We start from the raw sequence: 18,971 nt of genomic DNA on the forward strand, positions 1-18,971 counted from the left end.
GCCTGGGGTTGACTCCACTGAACCAAAATATTTCTGGAGAACTGGTCCAACTTATGATGCGGAATCAAGCTGAGGCATGTGCCCGACATCAAACTTCCAAATGGTCGTGAGGTTCATGTTGAGACAATACTTTTCAATGGAGATACCCTCACTGAAGAGCGCGCACGGAGTGTCCAGTGGACCTTAAATAATGGAGATGACAAACTATACGCTTTAGTCGTCGCAGTTCATGCAGACTCTTTAAATAAACAAATACATACATAACGATTGCAAGGGTCCTGCGCGACCTTAGACTGGGACACACATGTGATGGAAACCTCGTTCCAAGGGTCTCTCTCTCTCCACCGCTGGGGGTACCCCTCCCCGCTTAGTAAAAATCAAAAATAAATTTCATGAAGCTCAGATACAATCTTTTTATTTTATAAGAATCTAGTTTATAAGAATATCGAGGCTGAAATTTACGAATTTTTAAGAATATTTTAAGAATATACTTCTTAAACCTCGCTTCTTAAACCTCGCAAGTGCCTGGCTACGTATGAACATGCTGTGGTTCTCACCGGAGGGCACGGTAATTATAATAAGCCATGTTCCAAGAAAACTTATGGCTTTTCAATTTTGAATAACAAATGGCTGAAACTTTCCAAGATGCCATTTCCTCGATCGTGTCACGGTGCTGCAGTGGTAGTGGACAGTTGTATGTATTTGGTGGGCGTCACGGTGCTGCAGTGTGTGGTGGGCAGTTGTATGTATTTGGTGGGCAATCACCCCAGCCAGTGACTATGTCCTGCTTCAACCCAAAACGCATTCTAGTCCCCATTGCCCTTTCGTTTCTCTTAGCCGACTTGGCACGAGAAAACGGAGGACTCTTGGGACAAAGGTTTTTCGTGACTCGTGAAAAACTTCAATTAATAACCGATATTCGTGATTTAACCACTTTATTCCACGTGATTTTGAGTTGTGAAACCTCTGAAAGATTTATGAAGAGTGAAGACATCAAATTTGATCTCTGTACAATTATTGCAGTCTTGTAAGGCAGCAGCAACTAGCACGAGTAAAAAAAAATGCCTTTCTCGATTTTGGTTTCTTCAAACACTCCTCCTTTGCCACTTTTCTTTACGTAAGAGCAGGCTAAAAGAGGATTTGTTACTCGCTTATTTTCGTGATTCGGGAAAATGAAATTTTGATCTCCTGATACGTGATTCATTATTTTCTCTACCCGTGAACCGTGCCAGAGACCCCTACACCCCCCCCCCCTCCCCACCCCTGTATGACCCTCTTCGCAGGCTTGCAAATTTTCACTCGTGGGGTGCTCCGGCGTTCCCGTGCTCCTACGTTCCAGAGTTCCAAGCGGGCGTTATCATGGTTGCCGGACTACAAGCAATGGCGGCGTACATGTGATTTTGTTGTCGACGACATTATCGCTGTTTTATAAAGGTAAGAGGGTCTATTTCAATGCCGTGTTCACATCTTTCTAGGCTGTAGAATGCGGGGCTACCTATACGCGTCTCACTTTTTACGAATACAGGGTTTAGCTTGAAATAACCACTCGTCAGTCGCCAGTCAGCAGTGAGTTGCAGTTGCAGTTGTACATGGTCGAACACGTTGTCTCTGTTTTTTAAAGGTAAGAGAGTTTGTAAGAACGCTTTCTTGTTATCTAACTCAGGTTTGGAAGAATTTAAGTGAGATAAGAAGTCAGTCCCCGGTCAAGATGACCGAACAAATAAATAGCTGGAAGGAACTTGGAGTTATGGTCTGTGAAATATAATAAACAACTGATGATTAGAGAATGAGCTCAATAGTAATCAATAGTAATCAATAGTAATCGACAGCGAATAATCTAGTTGTTAAAGTATAATCATAACTTAATTTCCTGTCAAAGCCATAACTTCCTGAAAGAAAAATCGCTTCAATAAAGGATTACAGGGTATAACATTGTTTTGATGGATCAAGCAATGTGGGTTTGAGGCCCAGGTTGTTATTTCTTGGCAAGACACTTTACATTCAGAGAGCCTCTCTTTGCATCGTTTGAGTACATGTCCTTAGTAGAATGTTATAAAACAGTGTTCGGATTTAATGGTCTAGACTTCAAGTGTTGTAGAAGCAAAAGCTCCAGAGCTAACCATCCGTTTAAGATCCAAATGAAATCAGCAAGAATTAACCCGGGGGGGGGGGCGGGGCACCCTGTATATTTTTGGGTGGGGGTGTGCCGCTGGGAATTTGAAGCCCTTACCCTATACCAGACCATGTTCAGCTGATTTTTGCAACCCTATACTAGACTAGACACCGAAAATCCTTACCCTTTCCTAACCTGCGATAGGCGTACCGCGGCGGAGAGGTCTCCTCCCTCCGCCGCGAAAAAAGAAAGCCTGATCGCAGGTTAACCCTTTCCCAGACTTGCATTTATATAGAATTGTATCACTATCAGTGTTTTAATGGAAAACCATCTGTCAACAACGATGCCAGGATGATTTTATTTACATTTAGGAAAGCCTCTTTCTCTTCCGATTTTTTATTGCTATTCTGGACTTAATTCGTCATACCACCGATCAGTTTCCCGGCAAATTCTACCCTCTTCTATACCAAAACTCTCTGATTTCTATACCCTATCCCAGACTAAACTGCTTGAAAACCATACCCTTCACAGCGGCACATATGGGAGTGCCCCCCCCCCCCTGGGGAATTAACGCATTCAAGTATTCCTTCTTTGTTAGAATTTTTAAGGAATGGAATAATTTGCCAAACCATTTGTTCGGACACGACATTAATGTAAACATTTTAAAATCAAATCTTATAAAGTGGATGAACATTCATTAATTATATGCCACAGTACCAGATATTATAGATATTTTAGATTTTAAATTTTAGAGTGTTAATTAGTACGTAACAGTTTTTTAAATTCTTAATTTTTTAGATTATTAATTATTTACTTATTAGATTTTTTGAATTTTAGATTGTTAATAATTTACGTAATAGATATTCTAAATTTTTAAATTTTAGATTTTAATTTTAGTTAGGGGACCTGAATAGGGTTGACCTCATGGTCCTCCTTTTTAGATACAATTTGTGTGTTTGAATAGAGTATTATTACATGTATAATAATCGATCTATAACAAAATTCTCGATTTTGATTGGTTCTGCGCGCGCCTATTTGTCGTGTAATTGGTGCGAGATCACGTGGGTGTCCAATTACAGGTATCCAATTTGAGCAACTTCAAATTGGATACCTGTAATTGGACACCTACGCCATTCGCGCGTCAATCACACGTATATAAATGGGTTTTTTCTTGCTGTTTTCCCACTGTTTGTATAACCAGTTGAATTTACCATGACTTTTTCACACTAAAAACGATTCTCAGACTTCCTAACCTCGAATTTTGTTATTGATACGATTAATTAGTAATTGGACCTTGGTGTGGAGAGTAATCGTGCTCGTAATTCTAAATCGTCCTCGCGCTGCGCGCTCGGCCGATTTTGAAATTACTCGCCCGATTACTCCCTGAATTGTACTCCACTCAGTCCAATTACTATTAATTATTCTTCTAAATGGGTTACCAGCAACTTCAATGCTGCGAGGTTAGGCCTTCGATGGACCAACATCCCATCCAGGGGGATTAGTAATACCCTGAGTCATTGAAACTCTTACTATGATTATCAGTTGAGTGAGGCACAAACAAAGTTTGGTGACGAGGTTTCAACATAACATTGGCATTGTTGTCAAGGGCAACTTTCCCTGTTTTGTTGGTAACTTGTCGATTACAGGGAAACATTTTACTGAACGCCATTGTTCTTTTATACAAGGAGGACCTCTCGGGAAACATTCAAGCAAAGTTGAAAGCCTCATCTGTTGGATTTGTCAGGAGGAATTTAGCAGTGAGTCACTTATTGTCCAACATTACAATGACCATATGAGAAAAGTAATGCTTTCGTAATTACATGATTACATGATTCATAACTTAGTCATTCATCATCAGTAAATGGCTGACCGTTTGAGGCCTGCATGGCATTTTTATTGAGAACTGGTATTTGTTTGATTAAAGAAAATGGCTGTCAAAAACACACAACGAACTAACTAGTCTGCGATTTCAATAAATCGGATCAGATTAAATTTAGTATCGTCGCTTCTCGCAACGTTCATGAGCTTTGGTTTTGTACTTAATCCTTCTGGTGTGTTGGTGAAACATGGAATCCTTTCACAAAAGTGAGTTTGTTTGATCCATTAATTTTGGTATTGTAAGCTTGGTAGTTTAACATCGTTTATTTGGTTTAAAGAAAGTATTACTGACCGCGTATGTTATCCAATTGTGTGTACTTTTACTTTCGTTATCATGGCTGTCATTAATTTGTGATATATAATTCAGATCAAATATTAATCATTAAAGAACATTATATGATTGGGATTCCGCGATTTCTGTGTTATTTATTGGAATTTCGACCCTCTAGATCAGTCCTTGCCTTCAGATGTTTTGTTTATTGTGTGGTTCCAGAAAACAGCCTCACCTTTCCCACAGAGGGGCACTGGAAATTTCTGAGTGGGTGGGAATCTCCAATGCATAAAGTTTTTAACGAAAGTATGAAGCTAAACTGGCATTTATTTCATAGGTACTGAGATTTATGAAAATCGTGGGGAGTAAAAATCGTACTGATCAAGCTTAGCGAATCAGAAACGCGAACGATGGAATTTCACTAGTGAAAAGACATTGTTCGTCCAATCAGCAACGCGAACGATGAAATTTCACTAGTGATGAGTGAACGTACAGGGCTGCACGGCAGCCATTGCACACAAATCGCGGGCTTTCAAAAATTAAAAAAATTGCATTTAACTTGTGTTCAATTGAAGAGTTCACTTCATTTCACGTCAAGAAAGCAATAATCGCTCTTTACAAAACTCAACAAGATGTAAACACTACTCCAGAAGACTTGGGAAGGCAAGGAAAATCGAAGATTACTCCGCTGTGGAACTCAATCTGCTCAATAGTTGTTACTTCTGTGAATTTAAATCTCAAACTAAAGAATGATAAAGATGGCAATGAATATATATATTCTTTGAAGGGGAAAACGTTTTGCCATTTATATTATTACAATAAATCTGGTCAACAAATCTGTCGCGAGTCGCACACTGCCAAGATGAGCATGACTCGGGCAGCGAGCGACTTGTTTAGTTGAACGTGAATTATCCCTAGCAGTTAGTGACCTCTGCCATTGTTAGCAGACACTTGACCTTAAGAACGTGGAGAAATCCTTTTTTATTCTTGAAGTTTTTAAGACAATTTAGAATTTAAAATACTTTTGACTATTTTTCAGCTTTGAATCACTTTTCGCCTCGACGCCGTTTTGTGTACTTTGTAATCATGGCACGAAAAAATCTCAGTACCAATAAAATAAACAAATTACACCATGGAAAAAGCTTTGTACGATTTTTATTCACTCGTTGAGGTGTATCAGAAAACGAACGAGTGAGCGTAGCGAATGAGTGAGTTTTCTGATACTACTCAACTCGTGAATAAAAATCGTACGCACACATTTTCCATGAAATTATCTCTATTTCTGGGGGGTAGTTATGGAGGTCTTTGGGACATTTAATACTCATTAGAATGCACTGGCCTTAAAATGTGTTATTCTAGAAAATATCCATACCCCTCCCATGGAAAATTTTTAGCTTTACCAACCCCTCTGGAAATTCCATTTTTTAAGATAAACATGCTTTATTGCGGGCCCAAGAGAGGCCCGCAACCCTAATCTTGATAGTGACCAGCGGATTACGTATAACGCGTGCGCGCCATGTTTATAAAAGGCTAGTTGCAAAGCGGAAGTTGAAAATTTTGTTCTTCCACCAAGAACGATCAGAATGCGAAAAATGTGTCAATCACAACAGTTTGTTGAAACACCGGAAGTTGAAAATCTGTTCTTCAAGAACGATTAGAATGCGAAACCAGAGCGAAACATAAGTCAACCTCAACAGTTTGTCACATAAGATCAAGACTTCTGTCACATGGAAGATTGGAAACTACGTTTGGCCGACGTTGTTTAGGCGTTGGTTTTGAGAATATTTACTGTGATTGTATCACAAACAAACCACGGCAAAACGAATGATTCCTTACAACATTGACAACATAGCGAGTTCACTGCCGACCAAACAAGATCACATCTCGATAACACCGCCCGGATACACTGCTTGCTCGATTAAATCATCCATTCCGTGCGTGACGCGTTACTTGGAATAATAATTGTCTTTTGTCCAGCGATTTATCGACACTTGTGATAAATTTTCGCGACCTGTCAGAGTAATTGCCGGCGTGAAAATGAGGTGACCTAAGTTATTTGTTCTTCAACATTGCAAAAGGATCCGCAAATGTGTCGTTCAAACAGGAAGTTGAGAAATTTTTTCGGTGAGAATGCGAAGAAAGTGTCATGAACATTTATCAACTGAGATCGACGCTTCTGTCACCTGGAGGTGAAGGAAGGTGCATCTAGGCCCGCACTTTCTAACCTGTGGTTACCACTAGTTGATACACCTAAGAATACGTACAATACTTACACTTACATACACTTTACGTTATTTGAAATGATATAGTTATTTGACTTTTCTTTTACATAATAAAAAACATGATAGATAGATAAACAACAAAGAAAAAATAGAGGAGATAAAAGAAATGAAATTAAAAAATGCAAAAAGGAGTCTATGTATTAGCTTTAAGTAGTATTAATTATTATTAATTATTAGTATTAATTTTTACCTCATGGTAATGAGGTTGCAGGGAACATTCGCGAAGTCACGTGTTTCCCTCACTCGCTCACTCGATCACTCCAGTCTGATATTATACCGCAATTAATTCATGCATTTAACGGCGAACGTGATGACAAAGGTTCTTTAAAACGCCATTCAGCACATGTCAATCAAAAACAAATTATTCTACAACCTCGTTCCCAGGGTCTCTCTCTTTCAGGGAACAAGGTTGAATTTTCACAAAAAAACAAAACAAAAGAGGATCACTTACTCTTATCCTCTGGTGATAAAAGAGAATAGAATTCGCTCTACGAAGCCTCAGAGCATACGCTATCAATGACCCATTCACGTACGAAAACATTCGAAGACAATCTATAAGCTACATGCAGTTACGCTTGCCATGTGACGCGTTTTATTAAACACAACATTCATGCTGCATGATTTTGTTTTGCGTCACATTATCTTCGTGTCACGACATCCGTTTTCTTTTGAGTCGTGCAGAAACGCGCATCTTTCTCTTAAATTTTATTCGCTGCTCAAAATAACGCTATACGTGCTGACAGAAAAGTAAACATATTCACAAAACAAATTTATCTAATGCTAAAAAGGATCAAAGGCTACACTGAAATATTTTTGTCATGAAATAGAATTCACTCTACGAAGCCTGAGAGCACGAACCATAAATGCAGCAATTCCCATGGAAAATTAAAACATTTAACGGCAAATAAAGCGAGATTGTGTTACATTATTGAACGCTTATTTGAAGAAAAAAACTATCAATGACCCATTCACGCAAAAAAAAAAATTCAAAAGCAAATTAAGTGAGATTGTGACATAACTGATATCAGCTATGAGCTTCACGTAGTTACGCTTAAAAAATTATTACGCTTCATTTCACGTCACCTCGTGTCACGTCCTCTCTTTTCTATCTTTTTGAGTCGAGCAGAAGCACGAAGTGCTCGGGCGTATCTTTCTCTCAAATTTTATCCACTGCTCAAAAATAACGCTATACGAGCAAACAGAAAAGTAAACATATTCACAAAACAAGTTTACTTAATGCTAAATAGGATCAAAGGTAATACACTAATCAGTAAATATTTGGTGGTGAAAACTGAATAGCGCTACGACACCTGAGAGCACTAACCATCAATGACGCAACTCATGTGGAAAAATAAAACATTCAAACCCAAATGAAGTGAGATTGCATTAATTTATTGGACACTTACATGTATTTAGAAAAAAATGCGAGGGTCGGCACTTCATCAAATTACCGTCATTACCATGAGGTTGCTCGAATTGGCTTTTGAGGTCTCCCACTCCCTCGAAATATGCCATATAACTGGACTGGAAATACCACTCGTATACCACTCAAGAGCCCCGATCCGTTTGATCAGGGGAAGGTTGGTGGGTTTGTTGCAGGGTAAAACGGTTTTCAGGTTAAATCAGTTTCCAGCCTCAATATAAAAATATATTGGACTTCCCTTTAATGAATTCAAGTTATTTTATGTCATCGTTAAAGTGCTATCTTCAGGTTAAAGCAGATTAAAATAGGCTGGAAACGGATTTAACTTAATAACGGATTTAACCTGCAACATACCCACAACATGATCCGATACATCAGATAGTCGAAGTTTATCCCGGTTTTTATAGCATGAAACAGGTTGCCATTCACTCTTGAGGTGTTCCGATGTTCCCGCGCACCAATGTTTCTGCGTTCCACTTCCGGCGGTATGAGATTGCCGGACTACGGAGACTGGGCTCTAGTATATAATCGCTGTAATGGCGGCAACTGATGGCGGCCTACATGTGATTTGTTGTCGAAGTCGTTGTCACTGTTTTATAAAGGTAAGAGGGTCTATTGGAATCCCTTTAGTATCTAACTATATTGTGAGAGCTTGGTCCAGGTCGAGAATTTTGAGAATTGTGAGTCCCAAGTTCCAGAGTCGTTCGTACCACACAATAAGCAATTATTGGATGAGGTTGAGCATGACTGATATCGTGAATTATCAAAACCGAGGTCTGTGTTATCAGCCGAAGCCTTCGGCTTCGGCAGATTTCGGCTTCGGCAGATAATGCACCTATCAATGGTTTGCCCCAGGATGGGGGGGGGGGGGGCGGGCAACCCACGGGAATTTAACATCGTGAAGCTCTCTTAGGGTAGGGATTTTGACATCTGAAATGGTCTGCTGGGTTAGAAATTTAAGAAGAGATATGGGAAATTTGACATTCACTAGGTGCCCAGGGGTGGGGAATTCGACTCTGGATTTTAAAAAATTTCAAATTCCCCGGGGGTCGCCCCCCCTCCTGGGGACTAGGACGGGAGCGGGGGGGGCGCCAAATATCCAAGTGCCCAACAAGTCAGAGAGCAGCACAGCACCAAGGCACGGAGACCGTGAGCTGCATGACATGAGCCTCACCAGAGCACGCCACACGGCGAAGATCAATGAACGATCATGGACACGATGGAATGCCCCAATGAGTGGATGACTGACACGTGCCCCAGTGGGAGGAGCCGCGAGACAAGATGGAGGAGCAGATGAGCGAGGAGACCACAAGAAACATGGAGACAACAAAAGAACCCGTGATGTCTCCAGCACAAACAGTATGGCCTCCGCGCAACGACGACGCGACCTGCTCGGCAGAACCGCCGCGAGAGCAACGGGGAGAAGCATCAGGGCGGTACCGAATTCCAAGTGACATATTGTGTCAATAAAGGAAAATGATGAAACGGAAAAGGAAGCACTGCGCCCCGACAAGCAACGCCTGTGCATCATCAAACTGTCCATCACTGCCACTCACAGATCCACGCCGAGACGACGACGCCCGGCGGCGCCAGACAGAATGGCCCCGAAAGGAAGAGAGGAGGCACGAAAAACGCGACGAAGCTGGGCCCCCCCCGAGGCCCATTGGGGGGGCGCAGCCCCCCCAGCCCCCCCGGCCCGTACGCCTATGCTGGGGCAAACCATTGATAGGTGCATAACACAGACACGAGGTTTTTGATAATTCACGATATCATGCGAAAACCGAATTCAACAATTGTTTTAATATACGTTTTCAAACAATTTGCCATCACTTTTTCTAGCGCTGGCGTAAAACTTCGTAAGAACATTGGCCAAAGCGGTTTTATCTTGTGGTTCCTCCAGGTTCTTCTCCCTCAAATAATCATACAGAATTTTTACACTTGTTTGGCCATCCCAATAAAATGTTTCGTTTCCCATCGCCTCGTCTCTTGTGATGGTGGGTCGGTCGGTCGGGCAAAAAAAAAAAAAAAAAAGTTGGAACGCTTGAAGGAAGAAAGCCTCGGGTTACGAATGCGAAAAGGTGGCTATTTTGTTTGTTATTTCCGTTATTCTTTCTTTAATCAAAATTAAAGGAAAGGACATAACATAATGTCAATTATATAAGTTTAATTATATAGCTGTCAGTAAATCGTATATATATTGTCAGCGCAGCTATTTTTCCTTAATTTCTGAGAACTGTCCAGTTTGGGATTAAATTTGGATAGTTTCAATTAGGACTTTCCGGTAAAATGCACAAACTGTCCAATTTAAGAAAAATTGGACAGTTTTGTCTCAGCCAATCAAGTCAAAGAAAAAACAACATGTGACGGATATTAGCCAATTAGCACAAAGCATAGCGTCAGCCCTGTAAACTTGTTAGCATTGTTAGTCGACAATGGCGGAATTTCATAAGGCAAGTTTGCTACGTTTTTCCATTCCTTTTGAGCTTTTCAGCAATAGTAACAACAAAGAGAAATTTTCTACGTTGTCAGAAGAGGAGCTAGCAACACTAAGAAGCAAAAACCAAGAGCAAAACACCTCCAATAGTACAAAACTTGGGTGAACGTAAGTGCAGCGAAGCGAATCAAGAAATCTGTCAGATATTCATCGTCATGAGCTAGATGCAATTTTTTGTCGTTTTTTTGATGAAATTCGAAAAGAAAAGACGGCGATGAAGTACGAACGAGATAGTGGAAAGGAGTATGTCAGATTCAAGAAGTTGTAAAGCTCTTCGGACACTTTGTTTACGACTTTCATTGATTGATGCAGTGTGTTCACTCACTTTGTAGCAAGCTTCGCAAACTCAGGTGAATAAAATTGCACTGTTTTGTTTAAGTTTTATTTGTGAATACAATGCTTTGAGCGAGTTGCATGTGCTGTGTTATGCCTACTATTGTTGATTGCTTTTCCCGTTCTGGACATAAGTTTATTGTTTGCGCTGGATTGACTGACTAAAAGCTATATAATTAATATGTAACCGGACTACATGCTTGTCCAATTTGGAAATAATTAGATTCAAAAAATTCCTCTGACAGCCAAATTGGACTCGGCCTACGGCCTCGTCCAATTTTGGCTGCCCTCGGAATTTTTTTCATCAAATTATTTCCAAATTGGACAGCATGTAGTCCAATTACGTATACATATACAAGGCTAAAAAGAGTTGAAAATGGTAAAAATTAAAATGATAAAACCAAACGTTTTCGGCTGTTTGCCATCATCAGGGTGATGATACTATATTATTTTATAAAGCGAACATTATGGACATAATGTCAATTGTTGTTGATAAAACAAGATTGTGTGCTTGTAAATTAAAGTACTTGCTTCTTTGGCTAGTGAATCTGCAATCTTTTTTGGTTTACTTTTTGACAAAATTGGGTTGGTCGGGCAGTGGGAAACGAAACATTTTATTGGGATGGCCTTTTTGTTGTTCTCTTGGTGTTTTTAGAATCTTTCTTCTCGATCAAAACTTTCAATTCCTCTTTGGAAACGGAGACGAATCGCTTAGCCATATTTTCAGAAGTTTGACAGCACTACACGGATGAGGGGCTTGGAAACTAGGCGGACTTTGAACTTGACATGATAACCCAATATCTGCTGCAGATATTGGGTTATGTCAAGTTCACATGCTACTGTGTATTGACTGAATGCTCTCGACCAATCAAATTTTTCAAAGTAATTCTAATGTATAATAATACAGAATGCAGGGCCACTTCGGTCCACCATGTTGGAACACTTTATACAACCGTCAACGAGACATAACACAATCTTATTCAATGACATGCAAATAAGTGGCCCTGTAATCTGTAGTTTAGCCCAAACTTGCACAAATGCTACTACCTTTTGTCTAACTTATTCATTTCGATGCAGTTTTAAATTTTTGATGGCAGTAAGCAGTCTACCAAAGCATGTTTCAATTTGAAAGCTTGGTATACAACCCTCCAAGTTTACTTTTTTCCTTAGTGGCCATTTGGCCACCAACTACTCAAATTTTGGTCACCAGTGAAAAGTAAGCAGTCTACCAAAGCATGTTTCAATTTGAAAGCTTGGTATACAACCCTCCAAGTTTACTTTTTTCCTTAGTGGCCATTTGGCCACCAACTACGTATATATACTCAAATTTTGGTCACCAGTGAAAAATTTTAGTCACCAAATTAAGCTGATGCTTTCAATCATTCCTCTCAATTTTAGTCGCCAGGCTGGTGACCTTGGTTCAAATTTAATCGCCAGCTTCAAAATTTAAGTCGCCATGGCGACTAAAATGGTCCTTGGAGGGTTGGTATAACTTGCTTACACACAAATTTTATGTGTAGTTTTTTTCATTCTGATAATTACCAGTATTCGCATGATTTTGAGTGCAATTTGGAATAAATAAGCACGAGTTAATTTTTCAAAGATTAACAAAATTGCATGAGCCTGCAGGGTGAGTGCAATTTGTAGTCTTTGAAAAATTTACAAGCGACAATTTCAGTCACGCTTTGATAATTTCCGTGACAACTTCAAGCATTTATTGCTTTAGCGCCTGGCTATAAATTTTGACGTGTTAATTCATGCATAAATATTCATTCACTCCGTGGAAGTGCTGCATGAAAAGTTTTCAGTGCACTGTCTTTTGGCTCTTTTTGCCATTGAATTTGAAGAATGTGAATGACAAAGCAAGGGGAAAATTTCTAGGGTTCTGCTGCCATTCTTAGCTGAGATGTATTTTTTTCTGTGCGTTTAAGAAACTCCAGATCCGTGCCATGTTTGTGTTCATCCAAGCAGAATTCAACCTTCAACACATGATACTCTAGCTGACAAACCAGAATACTGAATTGAAATACTGGGCCTGGTTGTTCGAAAGAGGTTATGCGTGCTAATCCGCGGATAGCGTCCCATAATATTCTTTGTTTGTCTGTTTTATTTTGGAGCAGCAGTAAAAATAGCTTCCGCAACAAGGCGAGAAAACAAGGTTTTAGCGTGACCCAAATAGACGTTTTAACGGACAAAGTAGAGGAGAACTGCCAAACAGCGCGACAAACAAAAAAAAATAACGACGTATGCCGATAAATGCCGTCGGCATGGAAATGCGGACTGTACACAAAGTTCGCGAAAAGTGGAAAAAATTTAACTTTGCGGAAAAAAAGAATTCCCAGACTTGATACATCCGCTGCAAGCCATGATTGCGTCGAGTGTTGCCGTTTTGTTTGACTTTCACTATTGAATTTTACTATAATTGTAAGTTTTGATTTTTATTGAACAAGGAGATTGATATTTATAAATTAATTCAGATTCAATTGCTTTGCAATTTCCATTTTCTTTCTACTGCACATCCCATGCTGCAGTGTTAATAGACAACGGAAAGCCAAAACCCTCTCTGGTATCAAAATCACCAAAATTTATACATAGGAGGGGAATTTTAGGCCGACATTGCCTTAATTTAAAATTATAGGGTTATTGTTCAGTCAAGAAAATGTTTCCTGCAGGGTTGTCAAAATAAGCCAGCAACCAGCGCATTTGACCGGCTATTTTGAATACTGTGCCGGATACTCTGAATGCTAGTAGGTCAGTTCTGAGCATGATAAATTATTGGAGAAAGTGGGACTTATAATTGATAGAATTGCTTTAAGGAGAGGCTTTTTGAGCTAGTGTCAAAACCTCAAATCCATTTTGCTCCTGAGGGCTTCGCCCCTTCAACCCCCAACAGGGGCACTGCCCCTGTACTTTGCTGTGGGGCCTGTCAGGTCCGTCTACTATCAAAATATCTCCAGCTACTTCAAATCATTTTGACAACCCTGTTTCCTTTCAAATTTCTTAGCAAGCATTTCATGAAACTTAAACCTTCTGAAAATATCTAGTGCATCACCATATACAAACATGCTGCTGTGGCTTAATGTTTTTTTTAATTTGCAGGTCTGGATTTTTGTTTACACAACTGTTTTCAATGTTAAAATATTTAAATTGTTCAGACAAGAAAAGATTGCTTACTTGTTTAAACATTTTTAAAAAAGTATCCTACAGAAAATTTTGAACATTCCAGTTTGATAAGTTCTGCTGTAGAATGTGTTATTAATGACAGGTATGTGTATGGGTCTCATACATGTACACATGTCTGATTTGTGTGAAATAGGGGAATGAACAAGAGAGAAAAAAAAAATGTGCCGAATGAAAAACCAAATAGGGGAGAAAGTGTGGAGATGGAGAGGGTGAGCGCGAGCACAGCATGACAAAGTAGCCTGCGAGCACACACCTTCAAAAGCACGACCCAAAACGAGATGCGAGGACGACGCGACCACGAGCAATGAGAACCCGACGAGATCGAGAGAGCATGAGAGACGAATGGACATCGATGGGGGGGAGTGAGTCGCACACCACTACACTGTGACGGTCCCCGGCACGAGCCCAACACAGACCATGGAGCCGAGAGAGACCCAAGAGCCCAAGGACAAACGATGACTGCGGTGAAGGACGGTGGGACGACGGAGACAGTGTGTAGGATAGAAATGGGAGCCGACGATCCCCCACGGCGGTGCCCCAACCACGAAGGAGAGAGGAGCCCCCGAGAGGACGCCGGATGGAGGAACGGGAGGGGGGTGAGAGAGTGGGAGGAGAGAACACAGAGGGGACGGGGGGGTGGGGTGGAGAGAGAGAGGGGGAGAGACTGACATGCGAGGAGAGAGGACCGGGGAGGGGGTGGGGTGGGGATGAGAGAGTGGCTGGAGCCAAGGGATGACACCTGCTGAGAGGTGGAGAGGGAACACGGGGAGGGGAGGAGCTGGTGAGAGTGGCTGGACCAGACGAACCTGCAGAGCTGGCAGACAGGAACCACATGGGGTGGGGTGGATGGCATGATGAGAGTTGGCTGGACTCTAATGGGACTGACACCTGCCGAAGAGGTGGCAGAATATTCTGTTGCGAATCTCCACCTGGGGAGGGGTGGGGTGGATTTAGTTGTTAAATGATTTAGAGCTAGCTGGGGCTTCAAATAAGACTTGGCACCTGCCCGAGTGCTGGTAGCCACTTTGTTGCAAATCTCCATCGGGGGTGGGTGGGGGGATTTGGCTGGGGTTTCAAAGAAAACTTGGCACTTATGTATATGTACTTATTTCAATTCGTCAAACTGTCTGTGGACAGCAGAGGAATGGATACTGAACAAATAGAAAAAAAAAATAGGAAACAACCTTTTACAGTACTGTAGCAATTTCTCTCTCACCCCTTTTGGGTAACCCAGTATTCCACTCTAAAACATTTGTTTTTTTTAGGGGTTTTTTTTTTTTTTAGAGGGGGTTGTTTTTAAAACTCCAATTTTTTTAAAAAAAAAAAAACCCCTTTTAAAAAAAAAAAAAAAGAAAAAATAAAAAGGGCGGCCCCCAATTTTATGCAATCCTTTCCTTAGGAATGAAGCCGTACACATGCAAGCATTGTGATAAGCGCTTTAACCACCCATCAAGGTGCAAGAGACATAAACGAACACATACAAGAGTAAAGCCGTACTCATGCAAGCATTGTAATAAGTGCTTTACCGATTCATCTAATTGCAAGACACATGAACGAACTCATACAGGAGTGAGGCCGTACAGGTGCAAGCATTGTAGTAGGTGCTTTAGCCAATCATCACATTGCAAGAGACACGAACGAACACATACAGGAGTGAAGCCGTACTCATGCAAGCATTGTAATAAGTGCTTTACCGATTCAGGTAATTGCAAGACCCATGAAGGAACTCATACAGGAGTGAGGCCGTACAGGTGCAAGCATTGTGATAAGTGCTTTAGCCAATCATCAAGTCAGAAGAGACATGAACGAACACATACAGAAGTAAAGCCGTACTCATGCAAGCATTGTAAAAAGTGCTTTACCGATTCAGCTAATTGCAAGACCCATGAAGGAACACATACAGGAGTAAAGCCGTACAGGTGCAAGCATTGTGATAAGTGCTTTAGCCAATCCTCACATTGCAAGAGACATGAACGAACACATACAGGAGTGAAGCCGTACAGGTGCAAGCATTGTAGCAAGTGCTTTAGCCAATCATCACATTGCAAGAGACACGAACGAACACATACAGGAGTGAAGCCGTACTCATGCAAACATTGTAATATGTGCTTTAGCAATTCAGCAAATTGCAAGACACATGAACGAACACATACAGGAGTGAAGCCGTACTCATGCAAGCATTGTAATAAGTGCTTTACCGATTCAGCTAATTTCAAGACCCATGAACGAACTCATACAGCAGTGAGGCCGTACAGGTGAAGATTGTTTATGTGTTTTATCCACCCATCTATTTAAAAGAAGACGGCCCTAAGGGGGGGATGCAAGCATTGTGATAAGTGCTTTAACCACCCATCAAGTCACAAGAGACATGAACGAACACATACAGAAGTGAAGCCGTACTCATGCAAGCATTGTAAAAAGTGTTTTAGCAATTCAGCAAGTTGCAAGGCACATGAACGAACACATACAACATGTACAGGAGTGAAGCCGTAAACATGCAGGCATTGCAATAAGTGCTTTAGAGACATGAACAAACGCATACAATAGTAAAGCCGTACTCATACAAGCATTGCACCAACTGAGCTTCAGCCAATCATCAATTTGCAGGAAAAATGAAAAGCGACACGAGAGAGAAATGTCTTTTAAATGGAAGCAGTATGGTAAGTGCCTGCAACAAGAAAGACGCCTTCAGGAACAAACAGCAACTCGCTGTGGTAAAAAGGCCCGTATCTTGTTTTCGTCGACCGAAGAGAATTCAAGCCAAGTTGAAAGCCTCAACTGTTGGATTTGTCTGGAGGAATTTAGCAGTGAAGCATGTATTGTTGAACATTACGATGATCATATGAGAAAAGTACTAATGCTTACGTAAACGACATTCTGAGCTGCAAAACCCGTCTATTATTCTCATCTAATTGTTTTAAGTGTTTATTTTAGTTTCACTACAACAAACATGATTCGCAGTGATCAACGTTAGAAGAGGGTCGAGTTTTTGAAAGAGACGGAAGTAAATAGTTATTTCTTATATATGTGTTGTCAGCTAATGTTCTTATTATTGGAGATATATATTTTGGGAATCAGTCAAATTTGAGAGTTTTACCGTGTCAGTTTTGTAAAGTCTGTTACTCTGGATCCGTGTATTAGAGATAGATATTTTGAGAATCAGTCAAATTTGAGGGTTATACAGTGTTAGTTTTGTAAATAAACGTTACTGTTTAAGCCACATTTTCTAAAACATTATTAAAGTTTATCTTAAAAAGCGACAACGGTTTGTGGCGAGATAGATATCATAACAATACCCAAATCTGATATATTAAAATTCAGCCTAAAAGAATAAACCTCAGTACGAGGCTCCGGGAAATAATCCATAGAGCTTGTGGGGTTTATGCCGCAGGGCCTCGCAGTGGTGTCTGTTGTTTTAAGCTGAATTTAAAAATATCAAAATTGGGCTATTGATTTTACAACGAAATATCTAAATTTACAGCGCCTTTTTTGTTGAAACTTTGCTTATATTATTCAATGGTGATGCATCCTTTTATTGCTTCGCCTTATTCATCAAACACCCTGGTGCAGATGGCCGTGAGAAACAAACATTCATGTAATAGATCAAAAACGAGTGCGAGTTTTCATCAGGGGTTCCAAACACCGAGAAACAGATGAAAGCACGACGCCGAAGGCGGAGTGCTTTTATTGTTTCGAGGTGTTTGGAACCCCTGATGAAAAACGAAGCACGAGTTTTTGAGCTGGCTTCTCAAACTAGCATGAGAATTTTTTTCGAAGAATAAGCAATTAGTAGGCGTGCTCAATAGGCTATTGTCTGTTTTTTATTCATATGGTAAATGAAATGAATATTTTATATGCGGCCATGTGGGCAAGTTTTAAAGGTTGAATTTTTAATAAATTAACATTATGCCGCGTGATGGAGAGCGAGTCCAGATCCAAAAACCTCTTCTCAAGAAAATGTTTTGGTGAATGATGCTGTTCCAGCTTCAACTAAGTATAAAAACAAGTGGGCTGTGAACATTTTTGCCGAATGGCAGAGGTTGAGAGAGGTTAAAGTTCCGGTATTAGATTGTGGCGGTCTCTTCAAGGACTACGATTTACACAAGGTTACCGCTGTGAGTGCAGATATTGCTGGAATGGACGCTCTGTCGCTGAACTATTGGTTGTCAAAATTTGTGATGGAGGTAGCTAAAAAGTCCGGTGAAAGATACCCTCCCAAGTCTGTTTATGGTATCATTTGTGCCCTCAAGCGTTATTTGGAGGAGAAAAATGGATCAGAAGCTTTGAATTCTCTGGACGCTGGTGACAAAAGGTACTTGACAACTTTTAGACCGAATTGGTTAGTAATTTAAAATGCACCGTTTCAGGACTTTAATTTTGTGTGTTATTTTTTGAAGGTTTGTCCTTCTCCGACGTTGCTTAGATGCCGAGATGAAAATTGGCGTTCGAGAAGGGCTTCACATTAAGTGTTGCTGTATTGTTATTGTAAGCAATGATTTTAGCGGGAAAAATGCTGTATTTAGAATTATAATTAAGACTGATTAAAATTCAGTCAAGTTTCTTGATCAGTGTCTTGATAAGTTTTTGAACTAATCTACCGTGTCTTGATCGGTATGTTCATTGGGTATCAACATACATGCACCTGACCCAATTGATGCGAGCTGATTGGGTCATCAGCTCATGAATAATTAATGAGTTTGAGAACTTCAAGTCAAAACTAGCTGGAAACAAACAAATTGAGGTTAAGAACTGCTCTGTTGTTGCTATTGCCGAGATTTAGTCTCGCCCTTGCGTTTTTGTTAATTTTGGCGTGTTTTTCCTTTGATAAAGTCGTTTTATTTAATTCAAAGGCATGTTAAATAAAATTGCAAAGGAAATTCAAATTGTGTCTTACTCAAAAACGCGAAATTAAAGTGATTCAAAATGCGAAATTTTCCCAAAATCGCGAAATTTAAGTGTCGCGAAATATGCGCTCCTCAAAATCGCGAAATTAA

At 40.3% G+C, this 18,971-nt stretch overlaps 2 protein-coding genes across 4 annotated transcripts in view; both read left to right on the forward strand.

The window, feature by feature from the left end:
- The first annotated feature begins 1,358 nt into the window (after positions 1-1,358).
- LOC144649774 (uncharacterized) overlaps positions 1,359-18,971 on the forward strand; it is a 23,030-nt gene continuing 5,417 nt past the window's right edge. The window contains exons 1-3 of one of the 3 annotated variants that reach the window (XR_013569942.1): positions 1,359-1,434; positions 1,526-1,621; positions 15,965-16,059. The gene's annotated coding sequence lies outside the window, so the exon portion shown is untranslated. Of the gene's footprint in view, positions 1,435-1,525; positions 1,622-3,798; positions 4,178-15,964; positions 16,060-18,971 lie in introns of those variants that run through there. The other 2 variants (XR_013569941.1, XM_078509358.1) reach the window with 2 other exon arrangements.
- Positions 17,582-18,522, forward strand: LOC144648189 (uncharacterized). The gene is made up of 2 exons (XM_078507817.1): positions 17,582-18,289; positions 18,375-18,522. The coding sequence occupies exons 1-2, from the start codon at positions 18,114-18,116 to the stop codon at positions 18,520-18,522; spliced, it is 324 nt and encodes a 107-aa protein (XP_078363943.1). The 5' UTR covers positions 17,582-18,113.

The sequence above is a fragment of the Oculina patagonica genome, chromosome 4 (assembly GCF_052425735.1).
Source record: "Oculina patagonica isolate OP01 chromosome 4, crgOcupat, whole genome shotgun sequence".
NCBI classification, from domain to species: Eukaryota; Metazoa; Cnidaria; class Anthozoa; order Scleractinia; family Oculinidae; genus Oculina; species Oculina patagonica.